Source organism: Haliotis rufescens, unplaced genomic scaffold, assembly GCF_023055435.1.
Source record: "Haliotis rufescens isolate VD_foot unplaced genomic scaffold, xgHalRufe1.0.p SCAF_7, whole genome shotgun sequence".
Lineage (NCBI taxonomy): Eukaryota > Metazoa > Mollusca > Gastropoda > Lepetellida > Haliotidae > Haliotis > Haliotis rufescens.
Window position 1 is genome coordinate 25,904,505 of NW_025964361.1, and position 27,897 is coordinate 25,932,401.

General features: G+C 39.8%; 1 protein-coding gene and 1 long non-coding RNA gene across 4 annotated transcripts in view; both read left to right on the forward strand.

The window, feature by feature from the left end:
• The first annotated feature begins 2,171 nt into the window (after positions 1-2,171).
• LOC124137494 (palmitoyltransferase ZDHHC2-like) overlaps positions 2,172-27,897 on the forward strand; it is a 34,841-nt gene continuing 9,115 nt past the window's right edge. The window contains exons 1-12 of one of the 3 annotated variants that reach the window (XM_046503824.2): positions 2,172-2,294; positions 5,521-5,547; positions 5,832-5,926; positions 7,683-7,803; positions 10,756-10,825; positions 12,335-12,367; positions 12,899-13,019; positions 15,123-15,255; positions 17,106-17,232; positions 19,868-19,942; positions 22,371-22,410; positions 27,698-27,810. In XM_046503824.2, the coding sequence (XP_046359780.1) occupies positions 2,180-2,294; positions 5,521-5,547; positions 5,832-5,926; positions 7,683-7,803; positions 10,756-10,825; positions 12,335-12,367; positions 12,899-13,019; positions 15,123-15,255; positions 17,106-17,232; positions 19,868-19,942; positions 22,371-22,410; positions 27,698-27,810 (1,070 nt within the window). In that variant the 5' untranslated portion in view covers positions 2,172-2,179. The remainder of the gene's footprint in view (positions 2,295-5,520; positions 5,548-5,831; positions 5,927-7,682; positions 7,804-10,755; positions 10,826-12,334; positions 12,368-12,898; positions 13,020-15,122; positions 15,256-17,105; positions 17,233-19,867; positions 19,943-22,370; positions 22,411-27,697; positions 27,811-27,897) is intronic. The other 2 variants (XM_046503825.2, XM_046503826.2) reach the window with 2 other exon arrangements.
• Positions 22,417-27,691, forward strand: LOC125376077. Its single transcript, XR_007218984.1, has 3 exons — positions 22,417-22,776; positions 23,429-23,738; positions 23,831-27,691. It is a non-coding gene; the product is annotated as an uncharacterized LOC125376077 (long non-coding RNA).

The window sequence follows — 27,897 nt, forward strand, 5'->3', positions numbered from 1 at the left end:
TAACGCCGCACTCAGAAATAGTCCAGCAATTTGACGGTGGTTTGTAAATAATCGAGTCTGGACCAGACAATCCACTGATTGACATCATGTGCACCCATCCATGGAATTGGGATACAATGACATGCATCAACCAAGTCAGCGAGCCTGACCACTCGAGTCGGGCTGCCCTTTGGTTTTATGATACCAGCTATTTATATTTGAAAATGCTACCACAGTCGCTGTTTATCCAAACGATGATATTTATGTGTTAATAAACAAAACCATGAGTCCATTTAGGCTTTATCGGCGTTTCTTAATTACACGTATAGTTCATCAATGTACAGAAAAAAAGGAGACTGAACTATCGTCCTTTATTTAGGACAACTATACCCTTACTCTTGAAATAGACAGGATAACAAATGTTATACACCACTACCGTGTAATTACATCTACAACGGATGGATTTCATGTGTTTCTACAAAGCATATGTGGTGCAACAGAATTGACAAAAGTTATACACCACTACCGTGTAATTACATCTACAACGGATGAATTTTATGTGTTTCTACATAGCATACGTGGTGCAACAGAATTGACAAAACCGGTATATTTTAGGTTGATTGTCATTATGTCTGTTTCTTAACATAACACTCGGAGTACTATAAATTTATCATGAGAATGTTCTAAAAAACAATAACAGGTATCTCCCATTATGAGCCACACGGCCAAGAGTGAGTGAGTGAGTTGGGTTTAACGTCGCTTTTAACAGTATTCCAGTTATATGACGGCGTGTCAGCTTAATGTGGGAGGAAAGCCCGAAGTGATGCAGGTCTCAGACGTTTACAACTTCGGTGAAACCCACGAGCACGGGTATGATGCTGATAAACCTAGAAACATAATCGGGGCGATCCGGGATTCGAACGGGTATCATAGGTTTCAGGCGTTCCCAAGGGACGCAACTCTGCACAGCGAATCGCGGCGCTTTAGACGACTGGGCCACCCGTGCCCCAGCAAGAGAGATTTCGGATCTAAACATGTTTATTGCAATTCAAAATAAATTCTCACCAGTTTGTTTGAATTAATTTGACGTTTATGGGAGATGTTCTTGAATATCCGTCACTTCTGCTTCTATTCATTATGGAGTCTGAAATTAACGCGCATGAAAAACTCGTGCAACGGAAGTGAGCTGCGAATGGTTTAGCTTGTGACCATGATATCACGTGACAATATTGACGAACACCTGCATGAAATATAAAAACATCAAACCTAATTTGACATTTGTTTATATAAATAGCCGAAGACTTTAGAGGGGCTAGATCCAGACGTTGTAATTCGTGATAGCAACCTTAGAATTGAAAACGAATTACAACTACTGTATATGCTTTCTTTCGATTTATGTCGTAAGCAACGTAAAGTTGTCAAATATTGTTTGGCTTCATCGTGCAATATATATGTTACTGTATAGTATGCATTGCAAGAGTTCTGGTAGACAACCAAGAGAGGTGAGAGGCAAGGGTCCTTTGAAAACACGGCTTGAGAGAGAGAGAGAGAGAGAGAGAGAGAGGGGGGGGGGGGGGGGGGGGGGGGGGGGGCACACTACGTCACCAACAACATACATGCCTCAAGTAAACTGATAAAATGTATACACAATTTAAAAATACAAGGGGTGGGGTGGGTGGGGAGTTGAGTTATTTGGGTCAACGAGGTTGGAGTGCTCTGAGCCTAGGAGGCGTGACCTGAGCCTTACATTGGCCCATGCCGCTCTGGTGTGATTTGAGACGGGGATTGAATTGTGCACCGGAAACCAGCTTGGCGAATGGGGCCAGGGTATTTGTCATACAGAATGGAGACATAATTAATGCCCTGGATCATCGAGGATGGGTCCCCTGTGATGTCGGCTTTCTTGCGCCTTTCTTGATATATAATTCCATAATTATAAAATAAATTAAAACTGATTAAATTGTAATTGTCACAACTGAATGAACTTAAATATTCATGCAGTGTGTCTCCACACCAAGAACCTAATTGCACACAAGTTGGACCAGGAAGCACTGCGCACATCATTGCTGACTGGTATTAAGGTTCGCTGGTGCAGACGGATTGATTTGTGTATTTGAACGATCCCGACGTAACCCGAAGATGACCGATTGACGAATACACAGAAATTGATGACGTAGTAAGCTACACACAAACACCCAAGATGGCTCCCACGGCTATCAATTTATGTTGTTCTGCTGTTAGATGGACTCCTGTGTTGTTTATCACAGCGATTGTAGTTTGGTCGTATTATGCTTATGTTATACAGATGTGTATCCGTAAGTTTACATTATTTTGTTCCTTATTTTGCCTTTTATAAGTCATGAAATCGACGTGTGTTGACTCGAAACTCACACGGCAACAACCTGTCATCTCCGTTTCTGAATGACACAGCGCTGTCAATCTGACAATTCTTTAATGTTAACATTGTATCTAACATATACATATTGTTTGTATAATATTTCTCCTTTGATGCTGTAAATGTAATTAACAAAGACGTTACTTCACTAACACTGCAAGTGTGTTTTTTCTTGCCACTTCCTTGTTTTTTTCTAGAGATTTATAATAATATTTTTTTTGGTCACAATCACTGTGGTCATAAATATGCATTTGGATGTTAACACGTTTAATGTCATGTTTGCATGGTTTCAGATTGGTTAATTTTCTAGGACATTGCTCCGTTAGAACTTAACTAAATAGCTTTACTAGCCCAGGTCATGAGGTAAAGATAAAAGGCCCTTGTAATGTTAACACAATAGGGACATTTGGGCTTGTGTTAAGTTCTAACCCTATGTAACAGGGTATGGAGTCATCCCACAGATGACATCCTTACCTTGTCAGCCTGCTGACGGGGTTAACTTCTTTGGTCATGTAGACAAGGCGTCCGACCTCTAATCAGAAGGTCCCTGTTTCGAATCCCATCATTGGACTCAGACATTTTGTGGCCGCTACACCTGCACTTATTGCCATCCAAAATGTCCCAAAGATCTTTACAAGTTCGGTAATGATGGAGATCAATATCAAATCAAAATGTGATAAAATCATGAAAATATCCTAATGTTACATTCGGAAAAGCTTGTGCATCAAACATACTGATAGATGACAATTGAAAAGCACATCGTGGTCAATGTACCTGTTGTATCTTCAACAGTCGCTGATTGGTGAATACCCCCTATAAATTGTAGAAACCCATTCAAAATCAAACCCCTGGGAAAAATACCCAGATAACCAAATAGCTATAGCTCTGCTCTTGATCAACGAGGGATGTGTAACCATAATGACTGTTTGGGGTGCTTGATCAGAAATGGGAATAAGGATGAGGCAACCTACTGGTGCTATATAGCTGTGCCAGGTAAATTGAAGTTATGCCCAAATAAACCTTAGTAACATTGTAAATATTTATGTTTTCAAGTTAATGTATTTTATCATTTTAATATTATTTTATGTAAAGAGGAGATGCATGAATGTGTGAACTGTTTTCTATAAAAAAAATTATTTTAGACAGTGAATGATACAATTTCATTGAAATTAACTCTATTACTCTGGGATGATACTTCTCCCTGAGAATAGGAAAACATTAACTTGCCAGCTGGGCCTACTAACATGTCTAGGGTTAATAAAACTTACCATAGTAGACAAATGGTAGAGCTGGAAAACTGCTGACTGCAGCATAATGCCACATTCACTGGACATGCTGTGTACTGCCTAGTAACCATCAAGATAGGTTATTGTTTCAAATTACACGTGAAGATCCGGGTTAGAATAGGTCTTCAGAAAACTATGCTTGCCATCAAAGGCGACGATGCTTGTCGTAATAGGCGACTAATGGGTTCGGGTGGTTTGGCTCGCTGACTGGTTGATGTGTGTAATTGTATCCCAATTGCGTGGATCGATGCTCATGACATCAGTCACTGGATTGTCTGGTCTGGACTCGATTATTTAGAGACCACCATCATATTGCTGGAATATTGTTGAGTGCGGAGTTAAACAACAAACAAACAATATTGTTTGAAAGATAAAGCCTTTTATCCCCTTTATTAATCATCTTCATATTAAATAGCTCATCAAAGGGTTGGCTGCATCTACTAATAAATTTGAAACATTTGTTACTGGGATTTTGGATTGTGATTGTTCCATCAGAGTTTATAGAAGCTAAAGCCTACCCATTTACTGATGTACTTGTATCTATGTATGCCATAGATTAAGGACAGGTGTCCTTCATGTGCTCGCTACAGTCCTAATCATAGAAGTGATTTCAATATCTGTCTTACAGATATATTACGTGCAACCTTATTCTTTATTTATGTATGAGTTCATATACTATCTTAAAACAATAGTCAGCACAAAGTCATAAAATGATGAGAGATATCAGTGTCTTTGCAATCATTGCCATATCCAAGATATTCATATGAACAATTGATCATGAAATACTTTTAAGCATGACTCTAGGTATTTGTGTGATGAATATAGTTAATGTGAGTTTCTATGTTCACTTGAATACCAAACATTTGTCACTGAATTTATGGCAGCATACTGTGGGGTCATATGGAGATTAAGGCAGTGACAAGTCACTGAAGTATTGATGCATTGCAATACTTGGTGCTACAATATGTGAGCTACAATATGATTTTTTATTTGTTATTTAACGCCGCACTCAGCAATTTTCCAGCTATATGACGACTGTCTGTAAATAATCGAGTCTGGACCAGACAATCCAGTGATTGACATCATGATCATCGATCCACGCAATTGGGAAACGATGACATGCATCAACCAAGTCAGCAGGTCTGACCACCCGATCCCGTTAGTCGCCTTTTACAGCAAGCATGGGTTGCTGAAGACCTATTCTACCACAGATCTTCACGGGTTGCTACAATATGAGAAGCATATAAAATCCTATATTGGTACTTAATGATATGAGTGTGAATGTGGACAATGCAGGGATAGACATTGTAACTAGTCCTTCGTCTGAGACTAGTGAAGATCTGCAGGTCTGAGTTGTTTTCTTCCCAATACTAGTTGTTTTTTGTAAATTGCAAATGATTCAGTGACATTTGATTGGCTAACCAAGCATATTGTTTTGGAGTTTGTTTCCATAAACCGAAAAAAGCATTAGGCCGCTCATACTAATGGACTTCTGTTTTCTGATTGGCTGATAATAGAATAACGGAATAGACGAGGATTTGTTTGCGTTATTGCATTGAATGATGTCACTGATTTTGTTCCTTTGTCTACAGTTTTTGTGTTTTAATGATAAATATGCAGTCGATGAAGTTATTATTTTTTACATACATATGTATAAGAATTAGCTTTACACAGTATGCACACTGTTTTTAACTTTTATACCTACATAAATGCAATTGAAAGTCAATTCCCTATCTAAGATTAGCTGTGGATAGTTGGCTATGACCAATGGTGACTCACCTTGACTTGTATCTTCTGCATGTTCGGTAGGAGTTGTTGTTTTATTCATGTATTATCTCTTGGTTTTCTTTCTCTCTGCAGTCACAGTTGAAAGTATAGCAGAAAAAGGTAATGTGGTCTTTTTGGAATGAACCTACTTTCTTAAGGCAGGATGCTATAATCATGATATTAATAAACAATGATTGTGATGTTCATTGTTTGGTTTGATCGACTAGTACAATAACTAGATTAGTTTCTAATGGTGTTCCATGTGCAATTGGGTCAGAATTGGGTTCAAATGTATTTTTATGATTGACTCAACTGTGGTCACGGAAAATAAGTCAAGTAAGGAAAACAATCTGTTTGAATTCTGTGATAGCCCAGATGATGACCTGTGCAGTGTTTGTTTTCAGTGATATATCTCCTGTTGTATCATCCGGTTCTCTTCATGTTTGCCTGGGCCTACTGGCAGACAATATTCACAAGTAATGGACCAGTACCAAAAGAAGTAAGTACTTAGAACTCATTAGAAATCATTTCTTTGACATGTGAATATTACAATTCATCATATTGACAAGGTACCTCCAGTACCCCCATACTTGCCACCCTGTTGGGATTCCAGGGAAGAGTAGTTGCCCAGTACCAAATGCTAGTCACCCTTTGGGGATTCCAGGACAGAGTAGGTCCCCAGTACCAAATGCTAGTCACCCTGTGGGGATTCCAGGGCATAGTGGGTCCCCAGTACCCAATACTGGTCTCCTCATGGGGATTCCAGGAAAGAACAGGTCCCCGGTGGCGATTCCAGGGCAGAGTAGATCACCAGTACCCTATGTTTGTCACCTTGTGGGGATTCCAGGGCAGAGTGGGTCACCAGTACCCCATGCTTGTCGCCTTGTGGGGATTCCAGGGCAGAGTAGGTCCCCAGTACCCCATGCTTGTCATCCTGTAGGGATTCCAGGGAAGAGTAGGTCCCCAGTACCCAATGCTTGTCATCTGGTAGGGATTCCAGGGCAGAGTAGGTCCCCAGTACCCCATGCTTGTCACCCTGTAGGGATTCCAGGGAAGAGTAGGTCCCCAGTACCCCATGCTTGTCACCTTGTGGGGATTCCAGGGCAGAGTAGGTCCCCAGTTCCCCATGCTTGTCATCCGGTAGAGATTCCAGGGAAGAGTAGGTCCCCAGTACCCAATGCTTGTCATCCGGTAGGGATTCCAGGGCAGAGTAGGTCCCCAGTACCCCATGCTTGTCACCCTGTAGGGATTCCAGGGAAGAGTAGGTCCCCAATACCCCATGCTTGTCATCCGGTAGAGATTCCAGGGAAGAATAGGTCCCCAGTACCCCATGCTTGTCTTCCTGTGGGGATTCCAGGGCAGTGTAGGTGCCCAGTACCCAATGCTTGTCATCCTGTAGGGATTCCAGGGCAGAGTAGGTCCCCAGTACCCCATGGTTGTCACCCTGTGGGGATTCCAGGGCAGAGTAGGTGCCCAGTACCCAATGCTTGTCACCCTGTAGGGATTCCAGGGCAGAGTAGGTGCCCAGTACCCCATGCTTGTCATCCGGTAGAGATTCCAGGGCAGACTAGGTCCCAAGTACCCCATGCTTGTCTCCCTGTGGGGATTCCAGGGCAGAGTAGGTCCCCAGTACCCCATGCATGTCATCCTGTAGGGATTCCAGGGCAGACTAGGTCCCCAGTACCCCATGCATGTCATCTTGTAGGGATTCCTAGGCAGAGTAGGTCCCCAGTACCCCATGCTTGTCACCCTGCAGGGATTCCAGGGCAGACTAGGTCCCCAGTACCCCATGCTTGTCATCCTGTAGGGATTCCAGGGTAGAGTAGGTGCCCAGTACCCCATGCTTGTCACCCTGCAGGGATTCCAGGGCAGACTAGGTCCCCAGTACCCCATGCTTGTCATCCTGTAGGGATTCCAGGGTAGAGTAGGTGCCCAGTACCAAATGCTTGTCACTCTGTAGGGATTCCACTGCATATTTGGTCCCAAGTCACCAATACTGGTCTCCTCATGGGGATTCTAGGAAAGAAAAGGTCCCCTGTGGAAATTCCAGAGCAGAGTAGGTCCCCAGTACCCTGTTCATCCTGTGGGGATTCCAGGGCAGAATGGGTCCCCAGTACCCCATGCTTCTCATACTAACAGTGTGGATCATTGCTATCCATCATTGGTTTGTCTTGATTATGTATGTGTTTCTGCCGTCATATGGATGACTGCGTTATTACAGAGCACTCACTCATCAATGCACCTTTGTTTGTCAGTTTTACCTGAGTCCCGCGGAGGCGGACCAGCTGGAGAGAGAAACGAGCGAGGACAGACAGAGAGAAATGCTCAAACAGTTTGCTAGGAACCTGCCCATACTGAACAGGACCATGTCTGGATGTAGGTGCTTGACAACATACACGTTTTTTCTCGTTTTGTGATTAAGACTTCCTTCTACGTGCAAAACTAAAGTAGTTCGTAATATGTTAACTTATCCTGCATTACTCCTTAATGAATTTACTGCCTTCTTTTGACAGAAAAATGAAGCTGTGGGAGGTCCTGCTGAAGAAAAGTTGAATAAATTAGTTATGAATATTGCTTCACCTAACCTCTCCCTGGTTTTTAAAGCATTTATTCAGTGTAATGGTTATCCTTTAACCCCATAAATTGGATTATTATCCCTTATATTTAGGTACATTTGGTCTTTGCAACTTTTGCTTCGTTGCCCCTAGTGTCTGTTGCTGTGGTAAAAAGTCACTTAAGGACCCTCACCCATGGTGTCTTGATTGTACTGGTATTTGTTCCACAGAACTGAAGTGTCACTTTTGTTCTCCCCTTTACCTGCCAAGCTTTGCAAAGTAGCTACAGGTATCCAGGAAGCGCCTGGCACAGCAAACCCTACGACACAAGAAGAGGATGTTGGACTCTCAGGAATACTTTCTTTCTGCAGGAGACTCTGGAGACCCTTGTTGTTAGGTCCCAGCCATCTACATCGGGCTGGGCACTGCCTACGCCACATCCTCTGAGCATTGTACTACTGGAGATTCCATTGTTGCCTCCACCTACCCGGGCATGGGTATTGTGCTGCTTTCTACGCCCTCCCAGGCTCTTCTGACAGCAGCACCTTTGATGTCAGTGTCAGCGCCTCCCCCTGTGCCCCTGGGTGCCCCACGTTTCATCAGACCTAGGCACCTCATCTCTTTTCTGCTAATATGCCTATGTAACAGCCAGCACCTTACGTTCCAGGAGTCGCTCGCCTGTCCGTCGTTCATAGAGTTACCACTCCGATTCTTCAGAGGGATCGTTTGTGTCTAATGAGATGTCACCTGAGAGAGACGCCCATCTCAGCTTACCTCAGATGCCCTATTGAATGGCCGACCGACTTGCTGCAGTAGCTCCTTAGCCAGGTGCGGGAGTTGATAAGAATGACATAATATGTCACAGCCCACCTCCATTCCTCCACATCGTAGGCGCAAGGACAAGGTCACTGCGCTGGATGAGGACTTTGCTCGGCTCTCACTCTCTGCAGCCCTCAAGGTTCCCAGGTTCAAGAGGGAGGAATTCCCCATCCTTGCCTTTGAGATGGTTGACAGTGCTCATGTCTTGGACAAGGACTTTCATCGGATGACAGCATCTGTGCCCAGTGCATGCTTTGAGAGTTTTCATCCGTCTCTCCAAGATTCTACGTGGTCTTCGGAAACAGCTTTTCATTCCCGTCTCAAAGACATCCACGACTGAAGTCAGTCACAATACCATATCCCTACGAGTCATCATTCTTCAGGCATATGAAGCCGCTAACCTTGGTCCTCCTAGAGCCAACAATCCTCATAAGATCAGGACGGTTACCTCTATGATGGCTCGAGCAGTAAGATGAAGTATTCGTGATGTCATCACTTACATGGTCACGCGGAGCTTTGCGATGGGGTCTGCCTCACAACTGGTTGGAACATTGGAACAACTTTTCGTCAGCTGGACCTCACACAGCTTGTTTTTCTGCCAAAGAAAGCAGTAAATGAATTAAGGACTAATGCAGGTTATGTATACAAATGTAAAAAATATTTAGATTTTACTAATTTAGAATATTTACGATGAATTATGTTATGATGAATAAAGGTAAGTGTTACCACACCATATTTATTAGAATAGAACAATTGAGAACAAAGTCAAGGACGAAAGTGAGGGCTTTATTCCAAATGACAATTATGATACCTTGCATGTAATCTGCACTCGGGGCGGTCGGGTAGCCTAGCGGTTAAAGCGTTCACTCGTCATGCTGAAGACCCGGGTTTGAATTCTGACATGGGTACAGTGTGTGAAGCCTATTTCTGGTGTTCTCCGCCGTGATATTGCTGGAATATTGCTTAAGCGGCGTAAAACCTCACTCACTCACTCACTCACTCACACAATTAAATACCATTTTTTATACAATCTAGATCTATTTAGAAAACTAGAAAATGACAGTCTCACTTTCTAAACAAAGGGTGGTACTTTGGGATGAACTTTCAAACAACTTTTTCACTTTCTATCAATATTAATTAATCAATTAAATTTTAATTTTAGATCAAGAAATTTAGAAACTTGTTTCTTATACATCTGGCTGTGACAAAACTAAGCATGTCAGATAGTTCACAAAAGCATTTCGATAAATTTCAGGGGTGGTGGTATATCCTTGTGATTAGAGTATTTGGTCGTCTTGCCAAAGACTCGGGTTCAATTCCCCACATTGGTATGATGTGTGAAGCCCATTTCTGGTGTCCCCGGCTGGATTATTGCTAAAAGCGGCTTAAGACCATACTAACTCGATAACGTTCAGCTGTCAAACAGCATTGCAAAGGGTCATTATTAATCGTTCCAATATCTACATTTTTAGTTGGTGACCCTTATATTTTTCAATTGTGTAGTGGTATGAAAGTTCTTGAGTAATTTCCTTTATTGATTATCTTTATCAGATGGGTCGATGAACATTAACTTTTTGAGAAAAAAAACCATGAAGTATTCTCAAAATGTACCATACAATGCACAATTGAAAGATTTTTGTGGTACAAATATTTGTTATTGTGATATTGATTAGTAAATTCCAATCAGTTAATGTTTACTGAGGAAAATGTGGACTGTTTTTGAAAAGCTGTAATTTGGACATATTTCATTGTATGATTTACTCCCAAACCAGCATCATTACCCCTCTTTTATTTGTTATTTTGGAAATTGTCTTATGAAAGTAGATGTAATCAGTTCTATATTGTTGTGGACATGTTGTTCTTATAGAGGCAGTACAACATGTCCAACAGCTGAAAACTTTCTGCCCTCACAGCATCATTCAGTGTTAAACTGTGTACAAACTCTGGTTTCCAGGTCCAAGATACTGTGAAAAATGTCGGTGTATAAAGCCAGACAGGTGTCACCATTGTTCAGTGTGCTCAAGGTAAGTACAGACAACAAATAGAATTAAATGAGCATATGAGTAAGAAATATTTAATTTCCAAAGTCAATTTTGTTATTATACATGGGCCCTCGGGCTCTGATGGGTACTCAACCGGGGGTTGGTTTAGATGACAACATCAAGGACACATGTACCGTACCAGGGGAGATAACTCACATCTTCACACCTTCACACCTTCAACACCTGTTGCAGACACGGAAGAGTAGCTGTTAGTGTGTGAACAGCTGCTACTAATGGTTTCAAAGTGTTAAATTCCTAGCTTAAGCTTTGGTTCACTTGTTGAATTAATATTTTTCCCCTCAAAATGGAAAGTCTTGAACTTTGGCTATACTGTATTTTCTTGAGTATAGTGCTCACTTTTTTTCTCCAAAAAACACAGCTGTGTAGAAGGGGTTTGCATTATACACAAATTAATGAGTTTTTTATGTTTTTCCCCCATGGAAAGACATTACCGTGAGCACGTAACACCGGAAATACCTTGTCAACAAATCAATACTGAAGTTTGCAAATTATTCATGTAATTACACTGTCTGGCTATAAAAAGTGTTCTTTGTATATCTGGACTTATGTTTGTAACTTATTTCATTAATTTTATTCAAAATTCCTTTTAACAATGTTTTAATTAATTTCGGCGAAATCGTGTGTGAAGCGATCGGAAGATCGCACAACTCACCGTTATTAACAGCAACCACGGTCAGATTACCGCTATTGACGCCTTGAAACGAACTTTAGTTGACAGAGAATTGATACATATATCATAAATGCCATACTTTGATTTGTTAAAAGTCATATTTGTTTTTGTTGGACGATTCTATGTCAACACGTAATTCTTGCGATCATGAGATCACATGCACGGGAGCCTTGACGGTGACTGGTCAGACTAGTTCCATGTAAAAAATAATACCCGGCAATAGCAATCAGCTGCTTCGCTTAGGGTTATTATTATTTTAAATATGTTTAGTAAAGGCTGCATCTAAATAAACAAGATATTGGAATATATTATTCCTGATAAAAAATAGTTTCAGATACAACTTTTGCCGACCCTTGCATTAAAATACTGTAAAGTTATATCATAAATAAACATGTCTGGTGATTTTTTATCTCAAATTTCAAATTTGTACTGACGAAGTTTCTCATCACCCGTTCGTTTGCCGGACTTCGCTGAAGGGGAACGGTGTAATTTTTTCTGCGCATAATATTCAAATTTCTTTTTTTTCAAAATATTGAACCCGCTAGAGGGGGGTTGCACATTATACATGGGTGCACACTATACTCTACAGTCTAAGTCTTTGACAGCTAGTCTGAAGCCAGAATCTATTAAAATTCTGTAGGGTGTTGTGAGCTCAGATAGTAATGGTCTAATAATAACATCAAAATTGACAGAAAATGGTGCTTGTAGTCAATTTCGGGCTAGTAGACTCAAAAAGATTTTGGCACAGTGTGTTAATGGAGAATACCACCTGAAATATATGTTTATTTCTCTTTTTTCAGATGTGTTCTTAAAATGGACCACCACTGCCCATGGTAAGCAGCCTATAGCCGCCTCCCATCACATACACTGTGGGATGAGGTAGTATAGATGATGGGGGTACTGGACCTGGTCCACGTGGGGTGAGGCAGTACCCCCATCATCTATACTACTTAGGGGTCACCCATTATGCCGAACACCTTGGTTTAATTCCCAGATTCCCCACATTGGAACAGGGGTCTTGCCTGCTTTGTGCAGATACTTTTCTCACATTAAATGTGGCTGTGATCATTTGACTCCGCAGTAGCCACTGGCTTTGTGTTATTACAGATAAGTAATGTATATTAAGTAATATGTGGCATATACACAGATATCCAGGTGAGCTTTTATAGATTCAAGGTCAGTCAATCAGATTTCTTTGAAATGGCTTTTAAAATACCCTACATACATCATGTATATGACATCAAATATACATAAGATTAGGAACAAATTAAACATAAAAGTTCCTTGGAAAAAATATTCCCATGGAAAATTGTATGCTTCTAAGATTCAAAGAAGAAATCAGCATGTTATTGCCATGGTTACAGGGTGAATAACTGTGTGGGGTTCTCCAACTACAAGTTCTTCGTGCAGTTCCTGGGATATGCCCTCCTCTACTGTCTATATGTGGCCATCACTTCACTCAAGTACTTCATAGACTTCTGGAAGGTAGGTAGCTGTTGTTAGATGCAAAGTGTGGTGTCAGAGTGTCCCGAGTTTTTCCCATACTTGTAGCAGGAGCCATATTAAATATATTAGGTGATCCGTGGGTTTTTCAACTGTCTAAGGCACCACAATTTGCTGTTCAGAGAAACCTGTGATAGTGGGTTCAAAACCAGTAGGCCCAGATTATGGTTGTTAGAGGAGGTGAGGTGAAATGGGGTTTAACGTCGCGTCCAAGATTATTGCACTTATATAGCGACGTGCATGTACGTGTGTGTGTTTGTGTGGCTGCTTGTACTAGTCCGGACTTTAGCCGATTTATAGTGCTAGCTCACTGAGATACCATGCCGCAGGTTAACATGAATACCCCACTCAGACACAGTATACTGACTCCGAGCCGACCAGTCCTTGTTTTAGCCCCTTAATGCCGAGCGCAAGACAGGGTAACAACAAGTACCATCTTTTAACGTCTTTTGGTATGACGTGGCCAGGGATCGAACCCCGGACCTTCCGCTCTCTGGGCGGACGCTCTACCACTAGACCACGGATGCCGTCGGTTGTAAGAGGAGTCTCAATGTACCTTGGTGTTTGCATGTCATTGTACTCAATGGTGTGGATCATTGCTGACAATATCAATCTCTGGATTGTATGGTTCTGGCTTGAGTATTTACATGGGGATGTCATACAGCTGAAATTTGCTGAGATGGGCATTATCAACAAACAAACGAGTAGTGAGGATTACAATGATTGCTGTATACGACCTCCAGGGAAGGCTCATACTGGGTCTCTATTGTGACCTGTGTGATTGTGTTGTCCTCGCAGCATTCTCGCTACATCTGTTCCACCACATGTGTTGCCCAGGCCAGATCTCCCCGTGGGCTTTAATGACCAGGAAGTTATGTCTGTTAATCATGTGTGATACTGCTCATTATAATGTATCACCTGGTGGATAGTGCGTCGTCTTTCTGATAATTTAATGTGGTGATATGGCTGAAATAGTTTAGTTTTACATATTTGCATTGTTTGAAATATTAACGTTCCCTTAAATTTAAGAAAACTTTTTAAGAATGTCCCAATTGGGAACCAAATTTAAACAAAATTCCAATTTGTCCTCCGAGGGCACTTACTTTAGAATCCTAGATAACGCCCTGCTGTTTTCCTGTTTGTCTGTCACTGTGCCTCCAAAGCATCTACAGCACAAACCACCATCAATGGCTTGGCTTGGTTTGGATTGATAAATAATAGGCTTCTGTGAGGAATAGCTGTGATATTAATATGGAGGAAATGTCATGAATACGTCACATGTCATTTTCAAACTTCAACTCTGCAATGGATAAATTTCATGCTTATATATAATGTAATCTTCAATGATATTTATGTTATGTTTACATTGATAAGGGCTAGCAATCTATTTGGACAATTTTTAAACCTTGGAGATCATCATTGAAAAAATTGCACTAGATATCTTTGGGATGGGTTGGATTCAGAAACGTCATCTTTTTGACAAGTTATGAATGAAAATCCTCTGAAATGATAAGTGCAAGTTCATCAACATCTAGATGATCAATAGTTGTCAACCAGATTCTGGTAAAATTCTGTCAGTGTATTATGTTTGCACTTATCAGTCCAGAATATTGAGGCTTTCTTCATCTTACCATGGACGGCCTCCGTGGTCTGGTGGTAGAGTGTCCGCCCAGAGAGCGGAAGGTCCTGGGTTCGATCCCCGTATGCATCATACCAAAAGACGTTAAAAAATATTACTTGTTGTTACCCTGTCTTGCGCTCTGCATTAAGGGGCTAAAACAAGGACTGGTCGGCTCGGAGTCAGTATACTGTGTCTGAGTGGGGTATTCATGTTAAACTGCGGCATGGTATCTCAGTGGGCTAGCACTATAAATCGGCATCAGTCCGGACTAGTACAAGCAGCCACACACACACACAAGTACATGCACGTCGCTATATAAGTGCAATAATCTTGGACGCGACGTTAAACCCAATTTCACCTCACCATGCCTCATGATTAATTGTATGTCAAGTCATATGCAAGATTAGTGATGAACCTTACCACATTTTGTCTGTTTAAAGCATCCCTTGCTACTTTTCTTTCAGGGAGGAGCTGGCAATGGCATGGGAAAATTTCATCTTTTATTCTTGTTTTTTGTGTCAATAATGTTTGGTATCAGTTTGATATCCTTGTTTGGGTATCATCTGTACCTCACATGTAAAAACAGGTCCACCTTAGGTGAGTACGAAGACGTAGTCGTGAGGGCTGGTACAGTACGCTGTAGTCACTGCATCATGTGTTTGCTCATAAGCTGTCCATAATACACAAAATCAAAAGTGCTCAAATGCTCATTTATTTTGCCCCCCAAACTTTTGTTTAGTGAAAATGTGAAGACTATGTCCTGTCCATATTATTAGAAACAAACAATCGATACAGAATTAATTGTAAAGCCTAAATTATTGTTTGAATTAATTTTGTGGTGCATCAGTGCATTGTTTCAGCCTAAGCAGCTGATATGGGCATGATTGTTGAAAAGTATTTAAAAAATATATATTAATAAGGGGCAAAAGCCAACAATGCTTGTCGTAAGAAGTGACTAATTGGATTGGGTGCTCAGCTTGGGTGGTCTGACTTGGTTGATGCATGGCATCGTATCCCAATTCATGGATCGATGTGCATGATGTCAATCTCTGGATTGTCTGGTCCAGACTTCATTATTTACAGACTGTCGTCATATAGCAGGAATATTGCTGAATGCGGCGCTAAACAACAAACAAAAGTCAGTAACTTACGGTGCCCTCTTTTTATATTACACATAAATTTCTCGATTTTGCCTTACCGTATTTGCTGTATTAAGCGCCCTGATCCAATAAGCGCCCTGATCCAATAAGCGCCCCTGACCAGCTTCTTGACCAGCCTGTTAGCAATGTTTATGAACGCCCCCTACAATGACTGAAACTTTAAATGATAGTCCACATTTTCTCATTTCTTTCACAAATTCTTTCAATACAGCAGCCTAAAATGGGTATATAATTGCATTGTATCTATTACAGAGAAAGTTTGTTTCCTCAGTGTTTGAGGTGCAGTGGGGTAGCCTAGTGGTTGAAGCGTTTGTCTGTCACACTGGGGGCATGGGTTCGATTCCCCACATGCTCAAAATGTGTGAAGCCCATTTCTGGTATCCCCTGCTGTGATATTGCTGGAATATTGCTAAAAGCGGCATAAAACCAAACTCACTCACTCACTCCTCAGTGTTTGAACTAAGTTTGTTCACTACTCTCAAGATCCGGGGTAGAATAGGTCTTCAGCAACCCATGCTTGCCGTAAAAGGTGATTATGCTTGTCGTAAAAGGCAACTAACGGGATTGGGTGGTCAGGTTCGCTGACTTGGTTGATGCATGTCATCGATCCGAATTGCGTGGATCGATGCTCATGATATCAATCACTGTATTGTTTGTTCCAAACACGATTATTTACAGACTGCTGTCATATAGCTGGAATATTGCTGAGTGCTGCATAGAACAACCAACCAACCAACCACTACTCTCAAACTCTGAAAACAGATTTTGCTTGTGGTTTTAATTATAAAGCAGTCCCCTTATGTCAAGTTTCTAAGCGCCCATGTTGTTTATTGCGGAAAGTACGGTACAAGTATGTCATAGAAACCCATCACAATATAAGATCATCTGACTTTATGTTTATTGAGTTTTAAAGGACATTAATCTCATTCCAACATTTAGCGTTTTGTTAATTTTTTCTGCAATTTATTGTGAGACAAGAACATAGTTTGGGTTGGCCTGTGTGCATGGTGTAAAGTTGTCACAACTGGTCGTTTTATGAGGTTCATTGATGGAGTGCTTGTCTTGCATCTCACTGTGAACTAACTACTGATACATGTACACTGTGCAGGGTCAATGTTTTTTGAAGGCGTAGAAAACAACACCATTTTACAAAAAAAAGGTATATCAGTGAAAATATAGTCAGGGTTGTGCTAAACTCATGAGATATTCCATTTTAGATTGTTCCCAGTCGTCCATGCTTGTGGCATATATACAGAATATATGTATAACCGATTTAATTGTTTGCAGAGGCCTTCCGAGCACCAATTTTTCAGAGCGGGCCTGACAAAGAAGGGTTTAGTCTTGGAAGAGGAGGGAACTTCCAGGAAGTGTTTGGGGACCAGGTAAAGGTCTGGTTCCTGCCTATATATTCCAGGTAAGCCAGGGGTATCAATCACATCAGTTTACCACTCTACACTCACTTTGTTCTATACAAGGCACTGCACTTTTCTTGGCATTGGATGAACTAAGTTCTGTCATATTTATGTTGAAATTAAATGTACAGTACTGTAATTTGAATTGATTTCACTTCATAAATGACGGACATTTGTGGTGAAAATGATTCTATGTCTTGTTTTAATGATGAGGAAAATAATGGAGACATTTTACTTGAAAAGGAATGTCATGTTTTGAACTGAGACCCTGACCTGAAGCTGAAGGTGTTTTGATAATTCATGCACAGTAAATTACAAACTTCTGGCCAGACCACTGTGGCTTTTCATTTCCGACTGCATTAAGCGGGCGAAGTCACTGCAGCCTGCAGTACAACTTTTTGCCTTTGTAAACTGGTGACTTATGGTGGTCATAAGACTATTTTCAGTGATTTTCAGATCAACGGAACTTTCTCAACTTTTCACCAAATTTGCATTTTGTAGTTGTTCTAGTTTGAAACAGTGCCTATCACACCTTGTCAGTTGGTTTCCAACGCCTGTTGTTCTGTTTGGCTGAGGTTACATAGTGGATGTCTATCAGCAGGACCAGTTTCAGCTTCATTCACAGAGTGTCAGTTCAGACATGTCTTCCATGATATTCTCTCAACCGTAATGAACTGTTTGGGCCTTAGAAAAGCAGTCTTGTGTGCTCCATCAGATGAAAGCATTACTTAGGTTTGGTATTCGGCTGAAAAAGAAGAAGAAAATGTTTCTTGGGCATTGTCATGTCACTTTAAATCCCATGTGTCAGTCATCTTTATTGCCAATCCAAAAATATTTTTCAGTTTTATCCTTGTCATATGAAGCAGACACTGGTATCCATGCTTGAAGACTGACATTGTATGACCAGTTGTTTGATGGTATTATTGGGAAAAAATATAATGTGTTTCTCCCTCATCACTTTTTCTTTTAAATTAAAATTAAAGAAAAGTCCTTCCTCCTTCACAATGATTTGCCCCAGAAACATGTTTTAATACAGTCTAAGATTTGTTAGTTTTGAATGTATATTTTTAAACATGATCGAGGAAGACAATGATGAGTACTCAGGAATCAAACAACAGTTTGTTTTACTTGGTTACATTATTATCCATGTAACCATGGTAACTGCTCTTAAGAATTTAGTCATCTTTAGAATGTACGACTTTGATTTTGAGTATTGACAGAAAGCAATGATTAGCAAGGATGTCATGACAATCATTTCTAATTAACTTTCTTTAACTTACTTTGAGTGCTATTGCTACATGTCTACATATTCATATATTAATATCGAGGCATTAATTCTAGTCCTCTGGTAACTTTCTTCAGAAATTTTGTAATTTTATCAAGTCCTTGGTTTGCCTTTTTCCCTCTATTTTTCTGGTGTGACATGTTTCACAAGATACACGGTATGACATGCTGAGATCGGGCCCTATTCCATGAACTGTTCTTGGTAGAACTGTGTTAACAGGGAATTATCACTACTAGTTTCTCAGCTGTGATGGATAGACTCAGATGGTACTTTACAATAACCAATTTAGTTATCGCCCCAGGCTTTAAACAAAGTCAATCATGTCAAAGGTGCTTCAATATTGGGTTCGAGCTTTGACGGGATATTTGATCGAGTTCTTGTTAGGGCGTTTGTTAGGGTGTAGTGGTAATCATGGTAATACACCATTTTCAGAGTTCATTCCAAACCAGTTTGGTTTTATTTCTTTTCCTCTTGTAAGTTCATATATTCTTAATTTTGTCATTGTATTTTGTCATTGTAGTTTTACAGTGCATTCAATGCAGTAACAGCAAACTAAGCCATAATGCTCTTCTTTTTAATCATGATATGAGTGAAATACAAGCCATGTCTACAATGCACTAACTTTATTCATGTTAGTTATATTGTTTAGTTGGGAGAAGTTAAAAGGGAGGTGCTAATTACATTATGTTCGGTTAGATCCGCGTCTGGCCATCATAAGTGATTGCTGTAGAGATGTTGGTGCCTCGTGGTACAACACAACATTGATTGATAAAGGTACAATCAAGGTCATTTCATGGAATAGGGCTCCCGGCCACATTCCCAAGAGAATTCTTTGCACTTTGACTTTTGTAACTATTTTGATATGTTGCGAGAATTGTAGCTGAAGTATTGCCTTGTGCAATATTACCAAGAGGACCGACTTTGCACTCAACTGTCACAAATCTATATTATACAGGTCTTTGAAAGGCATTTAGAAGTGATACACATAAGGAAGAGAATTTGTGGATGTCAGCTTCTTTATTGTGAGGAACACAATGTTTTGGAGTACATGCTTACTCCTTCATCAGGTGAAGAAGTAAGCAAATACTCTGAAATGTTGTGTTCCTCATAATGAAGAAGTTGACTTCCATAAATTCTCTTCCTTATATTAAACAGGTATGAGAGTTACGGCAATCGTAGTGCTAGAATGTGTCCAAGAGGACATGTTTTGCAACATGACCATCATAAGTTTCTATTAAACATGAACTGGAGTTAGAACAATTGTAGCACTAAGATCACCTTGTGGAACATGAGCCAGAGGACTAGCTGAAATTCTCTCCCAATAATAACCCTTTGATTGTGATGTTTTGTAGCCTTGGTGATGGGGTGTCCTTCCCCTCGCAGTCGTCGGCGACCATGTCGTATCAGACCATGGGCAACACCCCCAGGTTAGCTGCCGCAGCCAGTGTCCGGCTTCTTGTCTTTCTGTCTCTCTGTATGCAACCCACTCACTTGCTCACCCACCTGATAGTTCAGTAAGGCCATACATTTCTTTTGTTTGGTTTAAGGATCCACTTTCCTTAAACTAAGACTGGGAATAAAACAAATAAGTATATTTTTTATACCTCTGATAGTATAAATTGTCTTCTTAAACAGTTTAAAGATACTTGGCAATGAATGAAATGCTGAAGTAAATGCATTTGTTATTCTTGAACACAGACAACACAGAAATGTGAACTCTGGTGACAAATTAAAGTTATTATTCAAGAGACCAGAACCAGATATTTTTTTATATTTGTACCTACTGACCCAGTCCTACTGGATTGTCTGGTCCATACTTGATTAATTATGGGCTGTTCTCTTATATCTGGAATATTGCTGAGTGTGGCATTATTCAACAAACACACACATGCTGTTCGACAATACTCTAGCACAAATAATGCTGTACAGCTGATAGATCATTCATGGTTTCACAGGATGCAGGAAACTTAACGATGTTTTCATATTAATACTCCTAAATCCTCGTTATGTTTTTTAATGTCATATTTGACACAGCATGTTTTGATGTCAGTACTATTTCCTACAGAAGCAGCCAAGAGAATGTAACCAGGGTAACAGAAATGGTTTAATGTTAATATCATTTTATCAACAGAATGTTTGATGTTGACTTTAACTTGTTTGTTTTTTTACTTCTTAATTCATAAACATGATGAGGGCAAGGATGAAATAGAAACTTCGCTTCACGTTATTTCTTCTTTTGAATATCTTGTTGACTAAAAGTCGATTAAAAATCTCCAAACAATATACAGTGAGCTATGATGCTGCTAAGTTATTACAGGCTAGGTCAGCCCTTGATTATTCATTGTGTTGATATTATCCAAGTGGTTCTGGCATCTCGTTTACAACAGATGACATCACTGTGATTGGGTTGTCAGACCTGGTTGATTACATGTCATTATACCCTGATGGCGTGGATGGTCTGGTCCACTCTTGATTATCTATTGGCCGCTGTCATATAGCTGGAATATTGCTGAGTCCTGCAGTAAATGAAACACAAGCATACAAACACTATGGCGGAATGGACAAGGAGATACATTGTCATAGGGTGAGGCAGTGGATGTACATTTATTCTTGTCTGACCCGTGAAGATCCGGGTAGAATAGGTCTTCAGCAACCCATGCTTGCCGTAAAAGGCGACTATGCTTGTCGTAAGTAGGCGACTAATGGGATCGGGTGGTCAGGCTCACTGATTTGGTTGATGCATGTCATCGTATCCAAATTGTGTGGATCGATGCTCATGATGTCAATCACTGGATTGTCTTGTCCAGACTCGATTATTTACAAACCGCTGTCATATAGCTGTAATATTGCTGAGTGTGGCGTTAAAGAACAAACAAACAAACAAACAAACAAACATCAGACACATTCAGTAGTCTATGGTATTCAGATTCTGCCTAAATTAGGTCTGTTAACTGGTCCAGTAAATATAGGGTTAATGTGTAAGACCATGAATGAAGACAATTTCAAGAGCCTTTTCAGATTATTTCTAATAGAGAGAATGGAATTATTTCTAATCTGGGGATATTAAGATCATTACTCTTTGGCATGGTTTGAGAGCCTACATGTATTTCGAGAGCCTGTTCAGACCTGTATCTTTATGAGAGCCTATTTATGTTTACTTTGAGAGCCTATCAGAGTTAATCTATTTTAAGAGCCTGTTATGATTGTATTCCGATATTTTTTATTTGCAAGTGTTAAGAAGAATGATTTTTTCTGTTTGAGCCTGGGAGCCTTTTGGGCTGTTCCCTTGTTTAAAAAGTTAATTAAATATTCATTCAATTTATTATTAATTTTCTAATTGTTTACCTGGGTTGGGATTTTTTTAGATGTTTTTAAGACATGATTTTTATCACAATTGTGGAATGAAAATGCATGATTTACAATACACATATGCCGTTACTAATCATGAGTGTAGAGTAGATTTCTATTATTGTGAATGGTACCTGGGTAAATTGTGGCAAACTAACAACAAATAACTTATCACTGGTGACTGGTTGCTTGCGCATAGTGGATGTTTTTGTTTTTTTAAGATAGATAAATACTCATTCCAGTTTTCTTGTATGAGAAACTTTGGTTCAAGTGTATTTGCAAACTTGTTAAGAGTTATACTATTACATTTAACATAATGATGTTATATGATACAGCATTTAATTCAGCAAAGATAATATATGGATATCTGCTATACTAAGTATCAGTTTGTGCATGTTTCACAGATATTAATATATATGTGCAACTGTTAGCATGATGAATGCCAGGAGTTTGGTAGTAAGCATGTGTGTGATTGGTTGATAGTTGACCAATAGTCACGGGTTTCAGATACCATTCCTACCATGCCCACAGACATGATGGTAGACATGTAAGTAGACATGTAATCGCTGCAGTGTCAGCATGAAGCCAGCTCACAATGAAGTTGTATAATGCTAACTCACAGGGTAGATATATAATGCTAACTCACAGGGTAGATGTATAATGCTAGCTCACAGGGTATATGTATAACGCTAGCTCACAGGGTAGATGTATAATGCTAGCTCACAAGGAAGTTGTATAATGCTAGCTCACAGGGTAGATGTATAAGGCCAGCTCACAAGGAAGTTGTATAAAGCTAGCTCACAGGGTAGATGTATAATGCTAGCTCACAGGGTAGATGTATAATGCTAGCTCACAGGGTAGATGTATAAAGCTAGCTCACAGGGTGGATGTATAATGCTAGCTCACAGGGTAGGTTTATTATGCTAGCTCACAGGGTATATGTATAATGCTAGCTCACAGGGTAGATGTATAAAGCTAGCTCACTGGGTAGATGTGTAATGCTAGCGCACAGGGTAGATGTATAATGCTAGCTCACAGGGTAGATGTATAATGCTAACTCACTAGGTAGATGTATAATGCTAGCTCACAGGGTAGATGTATAATGCTAGCTCAATGGGTAGATGTATAATGCTAGCTCACAAGGAAGTTGAATAATGCTAGCTCACAGGGTAGGTGTATAATGCTAGCTCACAGGGTAGATGTATAAAGCCAGCTCACAGGGTAGATGTATAATGCTAGCGCTAGCTCACAGGGTAGATGTATAATGCTAGCTCACAGGGTAGATGTATAATGCTAGCTCACAGGGTAGATGTATAATGCTAGCTCACAGGGTTGATGTATAATGCTAACTCACTAGGTAGATGTATAATGCTAGCTCAAAGGGTAGATGTATAATGCTAGCTTACAATGCTAGCTCACAAGGAAGTTGAATAATGCTAGCTCACAGGGTAGGTGTGTAATGCTAGCTAGGTGTATAATGCTAGCTCACAGGGTAGATGTATAAAGCCAGCTCACAGGGTAGATGTATAATGCTAGCTCACAGGGTAGATGTATAATGCTAGCAGATGTATAATGCTAGCTCACAGGGTAGATGTATAATGCTAGCTCACAGGGTAGATGTATAATGCTAGCTCACTGGGTAGATGTATAATGCTAGCTCACAGGGTAGATGTATAATGCTAGCTCACAGGGAATGTTAATAAAGCTAGCTCACAGGGAATGTTAATAAAACTAGCTCACAGGGAATGTTAATAATGCTAGCTCACAGGGTAGATGTATAAAGCTAGCTCACAGGGTAGATGTATAATGGTAGATGTATAATGCTAGCTCACTGGGTAGATGTATAATGCTAGCTCACAGGGTAGATGTATAATGGTAGATGTATAATGCTAGCTCACTGGGTAGATGTATAAAGCTAGCTCACTGGGTAGATGTGTAATGCTAGCGCACAGGGTAGATGTATAAAGCTAGCTCACAGGGTAGATGTATAATGGTAGATGTATAATGCTAGCTCACTGGGTAGATGTATAATGCTAGCTCACAGGGTAGATGTATAATGCTAGCTCACAGGGTAGATGTATAAAGCTAGCTCACAGGGTAGATGTATAATGCTAGCTCACAGGGAATGTTAAAAAAGCTAGCTCACAGGGTAGATGTATAATGCTAGCGGTAGATGTATAATGCTAGCTCACAGGGAATGTTAATAAAGCTAGCTCACAGGGTAGATGTATAAAGCCAGCTCACAGGGTAGATGTATAATGCTAGCTCACAGGGTAGATGTATAATGCTAACTCACAGGGTAGATGTATAACGCTAGCTCACAGGGTAGATGTATAATGCTTTAATAAAGCTAGTTCACAGGGTAGATGTATAATGCTAGCTCACTGGGTAGATGTATAATGCTAGCTCACAGGGTAGTTGTATAAAGCTAGCTCACAGGGTAGATGTATAAAGCTAGCTCACAGGGTAGGTGTATAAAGCCAGCTCACAGGGTAGGTGTATAATGATACCTCACAGGGTCATTGCACACAGAACTTCCCTCTTAATGCATTGAAACAGTGCACCTCAAGACACTCCCACACAAACACAGCCAACTTTACCCTGTATGCATTTTGATGGATAAGACACAAGCATATGTATAAATGATTGGTTTGCTTGTTAATGGCCTGATCACAGAGCTGGGCCTTCTTCCATTAACGTTAAACTGAGTTCCATTTGTCTTTGCCTTTACACACTTAAGCCTGTGAGAGATTTCAACTTGAAAATGCATACCACATTCAGTTTCAAAAGGTAATGTTTGAAAATAAACATTGTATATATAAATTTGGAAAGCTGACAAACCCCCCACCCTCAACTAATATCAACAGACATAACAGACACGATTCTCCATACATCTTTTTCGTAAAACTGGAATTTATTTTTCAGTTATACATAACACAATATTCATATTGGTAATTTACTATTATGTTGATCTTATGAAAATGGAATCAATCCATACGTTCTGTTTTTGTGTGCATTGATACCCACCACTCACAGCCTAACAATTTGTAATCTTTTTGAATACAATGATAGTGATATTGTGAACGCGTCTTAATTGTACAAATTAAAGAAATGCTCATTAGACAACAGTAAAGGTATACAGATAAACAATTACACATTTTTTACGTTCAGCATGGCAAAGAATATGGTTGTTTTGAAGTTTTTAAAAAAAATAAGCCAGCAACTGATCTTAATTTGTGGTTTATTTTGTTGACAGTTAAACGTTTGAAACAGATGTTTGATGATATTCAACGAACAGACTTTTAGAAAAATAGTCTCGGATACCACAATCTAATTGTAGAAATTCAGGAAATAATTTTTTGATACTACTTTGCATACTTTTTTTCACCAGTAAAATTAAAATCCACAAGTTTGTCACAATTTTGATGAGCATGCTGGAAAAACTATTTTTCCTGGAATTCTGAAGCTAATCTATCCAATAGATTTGTGACCTTTCTTCAGTTCATTATTTTCTTTATCAGATATGACCTCAATATTAATCCTTTAATTAATGTTTGGATTTATACAAAAATGTTGTCAATCTTAAGTTTTGAAAAGTTTCTACTATGAAAGGATTATTTGTCAGGGAATGGTGCTGATACAACCGAAAACGTATGCTTTATGAGATTGTCCTGTTGAATGTGTTGCCATTACTCAGAGCAGCCAAGTGATGTGACCACTTCTTGATATTATAACCCTATGTTGTTAGACTTATTTGCTTCACCAGTGCCATGTCCCCCAGCGCTATATAACTGCTTTTCTTTCACTGTGTACTTGCTGGCCATACTCTCACTGTTGTCTTTGTGCTGTTAACCAAAGAACTACTTATCAGTGCTGAATAAAAAAGAAATAAATTGTAGGCTATGTATGAAGGACACCTCATTACTAAGTTAGTTTTTTGTTGTTTTTTGGTTTATTTTTCCTCTTTATTGTCTATTGATGTTTGACAAGCTTTATATATTCTGCCATGTTTATTTCAGATGACACTTCATTTAGCAAACAATGCTTGTTTTTAGGGATACACAATCAGATAATGAAGAAACTGTTGCAGTATTTAATGGACTTGTGGTTTGGTTGATGGTTAATTAATGTTGTGTGTATGTTTCTCTGAGAAAAACTTGAATATGTCTTTTTCATAGCTTATAGTTGTCATTGTGTTACTGAAACCATTATTGCTTTGGAATTGTTAGTGTTGTTGGTAAAAAGTGTGATTATTTTTTAGAGACAAAAAATGCGTACCAAATAATACTTGGCTGTTTTGAACAATAGCTCTTCAAAATCTGATTATGTGTCTCATGTTTGATTCGTGACAAAATGCTCATGAGTTGATTTCACTGAGCATCGGTGAGACATGATGCATTCATGTTTGATTTTCACCTAACAATTTTGTCAAATATATTTTGTAAGTGTTTTAAAACAATGTTTTCCTTATAATTTCATCAAACATTGAACATGACCTGAAAATACTATTGTTAGTATTGCCTAAGAAAGCATGTTTTCTAAATGTCCGTGTCAAGAGAATGTCGGTGACATTTTTGTCATTTGAAATGCATGGTAGTCAGTGTGTAATGGGCTTGTTGTTGTACTAACTTGTAGATGCCACCTGGTTACTCAGGTATAACAGTGCACAGGGTGTATTTAGTGACAGTGGCCACTTGTTTTACAAAAGTTTGCTAATATGTTCTTAACCTTGCTCCAGGAACATGGTAAGAATTGGGTCCCAGCCAAGACCTGTTGATCAAGGATCAAGTCCCATATCCCACCAATATGTCTTCCTTGTTTTGTCAGCATCATGCTTTGAGTGTTGCCCCATCGTAGTAAATCACTTTGGCTTTCTGTCCACTTGTTGATGAAGCTGGCTAGCTGTTGTATAACTGAAATGCTTTTTGTAATAACAATAATGAGTCTGTTTATGGTACACCAATTTCATTCACAAAGTGAATGATCATGGTTTTTACATTATTATCACCGCGGTCAATGGATCAGTGTGCACTCGATATTGGTTCTCAGCTCCATGGGGAGTATACAACCCAAGCTGCCTGTGAGGTGATAAAAGGTTAACAATTAAATAACATCTCATCCTACCGGGTACCCACTCACTGCAGCGTGAACAGGGGCATGTTTGAACAAAGTCACCTGCATCAGGAGACACCACATGGACTACATGTGCTTCAGTGCTTTTCAAACAGTGTCTGAAAGACGTTCCTTTGTTTGTTTGTTGTTTACGGCACTATCAGCTATTTGATGGCGGTCTGTAAATAATTGAGTCTGGACCAGACAATCCAGTGATTGACATCATGAGCATCGATCCACATATGGCAGCTACCAGACACCGTTTTCATCAGGACATTAGGGACAATTGAGTTGTAAAACACATTCATGAAGACCAGGGTGTAAATTCCCCAAATTACAGTGATTGAGTGTCAGTGAACATGGGGTAAGAGTTAAAAGTGAAGCGTGAAGTAGCTTGCCACTTTGGTGCAACCAGCAAACATGGTATGGTGTTGACAGACAAAGGATTATGATCAGGGCAAATCTGATATCTGAACCCATCATCAGCAGATCCTTGCCTGACTAAGGGACACAACTCTTCTCATTGAAATGCATGCCTTACAGCACCCAAACAAAATTTCTCAAAGATTCCTGTCAAATACACTCAACTGATTAAAGAAATTTTAGATTATGTATGAGAAATTTAGTTCAATTGGTGTCTGTTTCTAAGATAAATGAATGAAATGTTTGTGTGATGCAAAAGACATTTACAACAGTGCTTGACAAGGAATTGTACATTTTAGCATGGGGGACGGGGTCACGTATCCTACCCGCACCGTGGATCTGGATTGCGACAACCTGCTTGGACAGAGGCAGAGATGGATGGAGGAAGGGGAGGAAGAAATGAATCCCACAGGTCAGTTTCCATGGCAACACAAACATCACAGCAGCATGAATAATCTTTAAGTAATTTCTGGATATTAAGATAACAAAACGACACAAT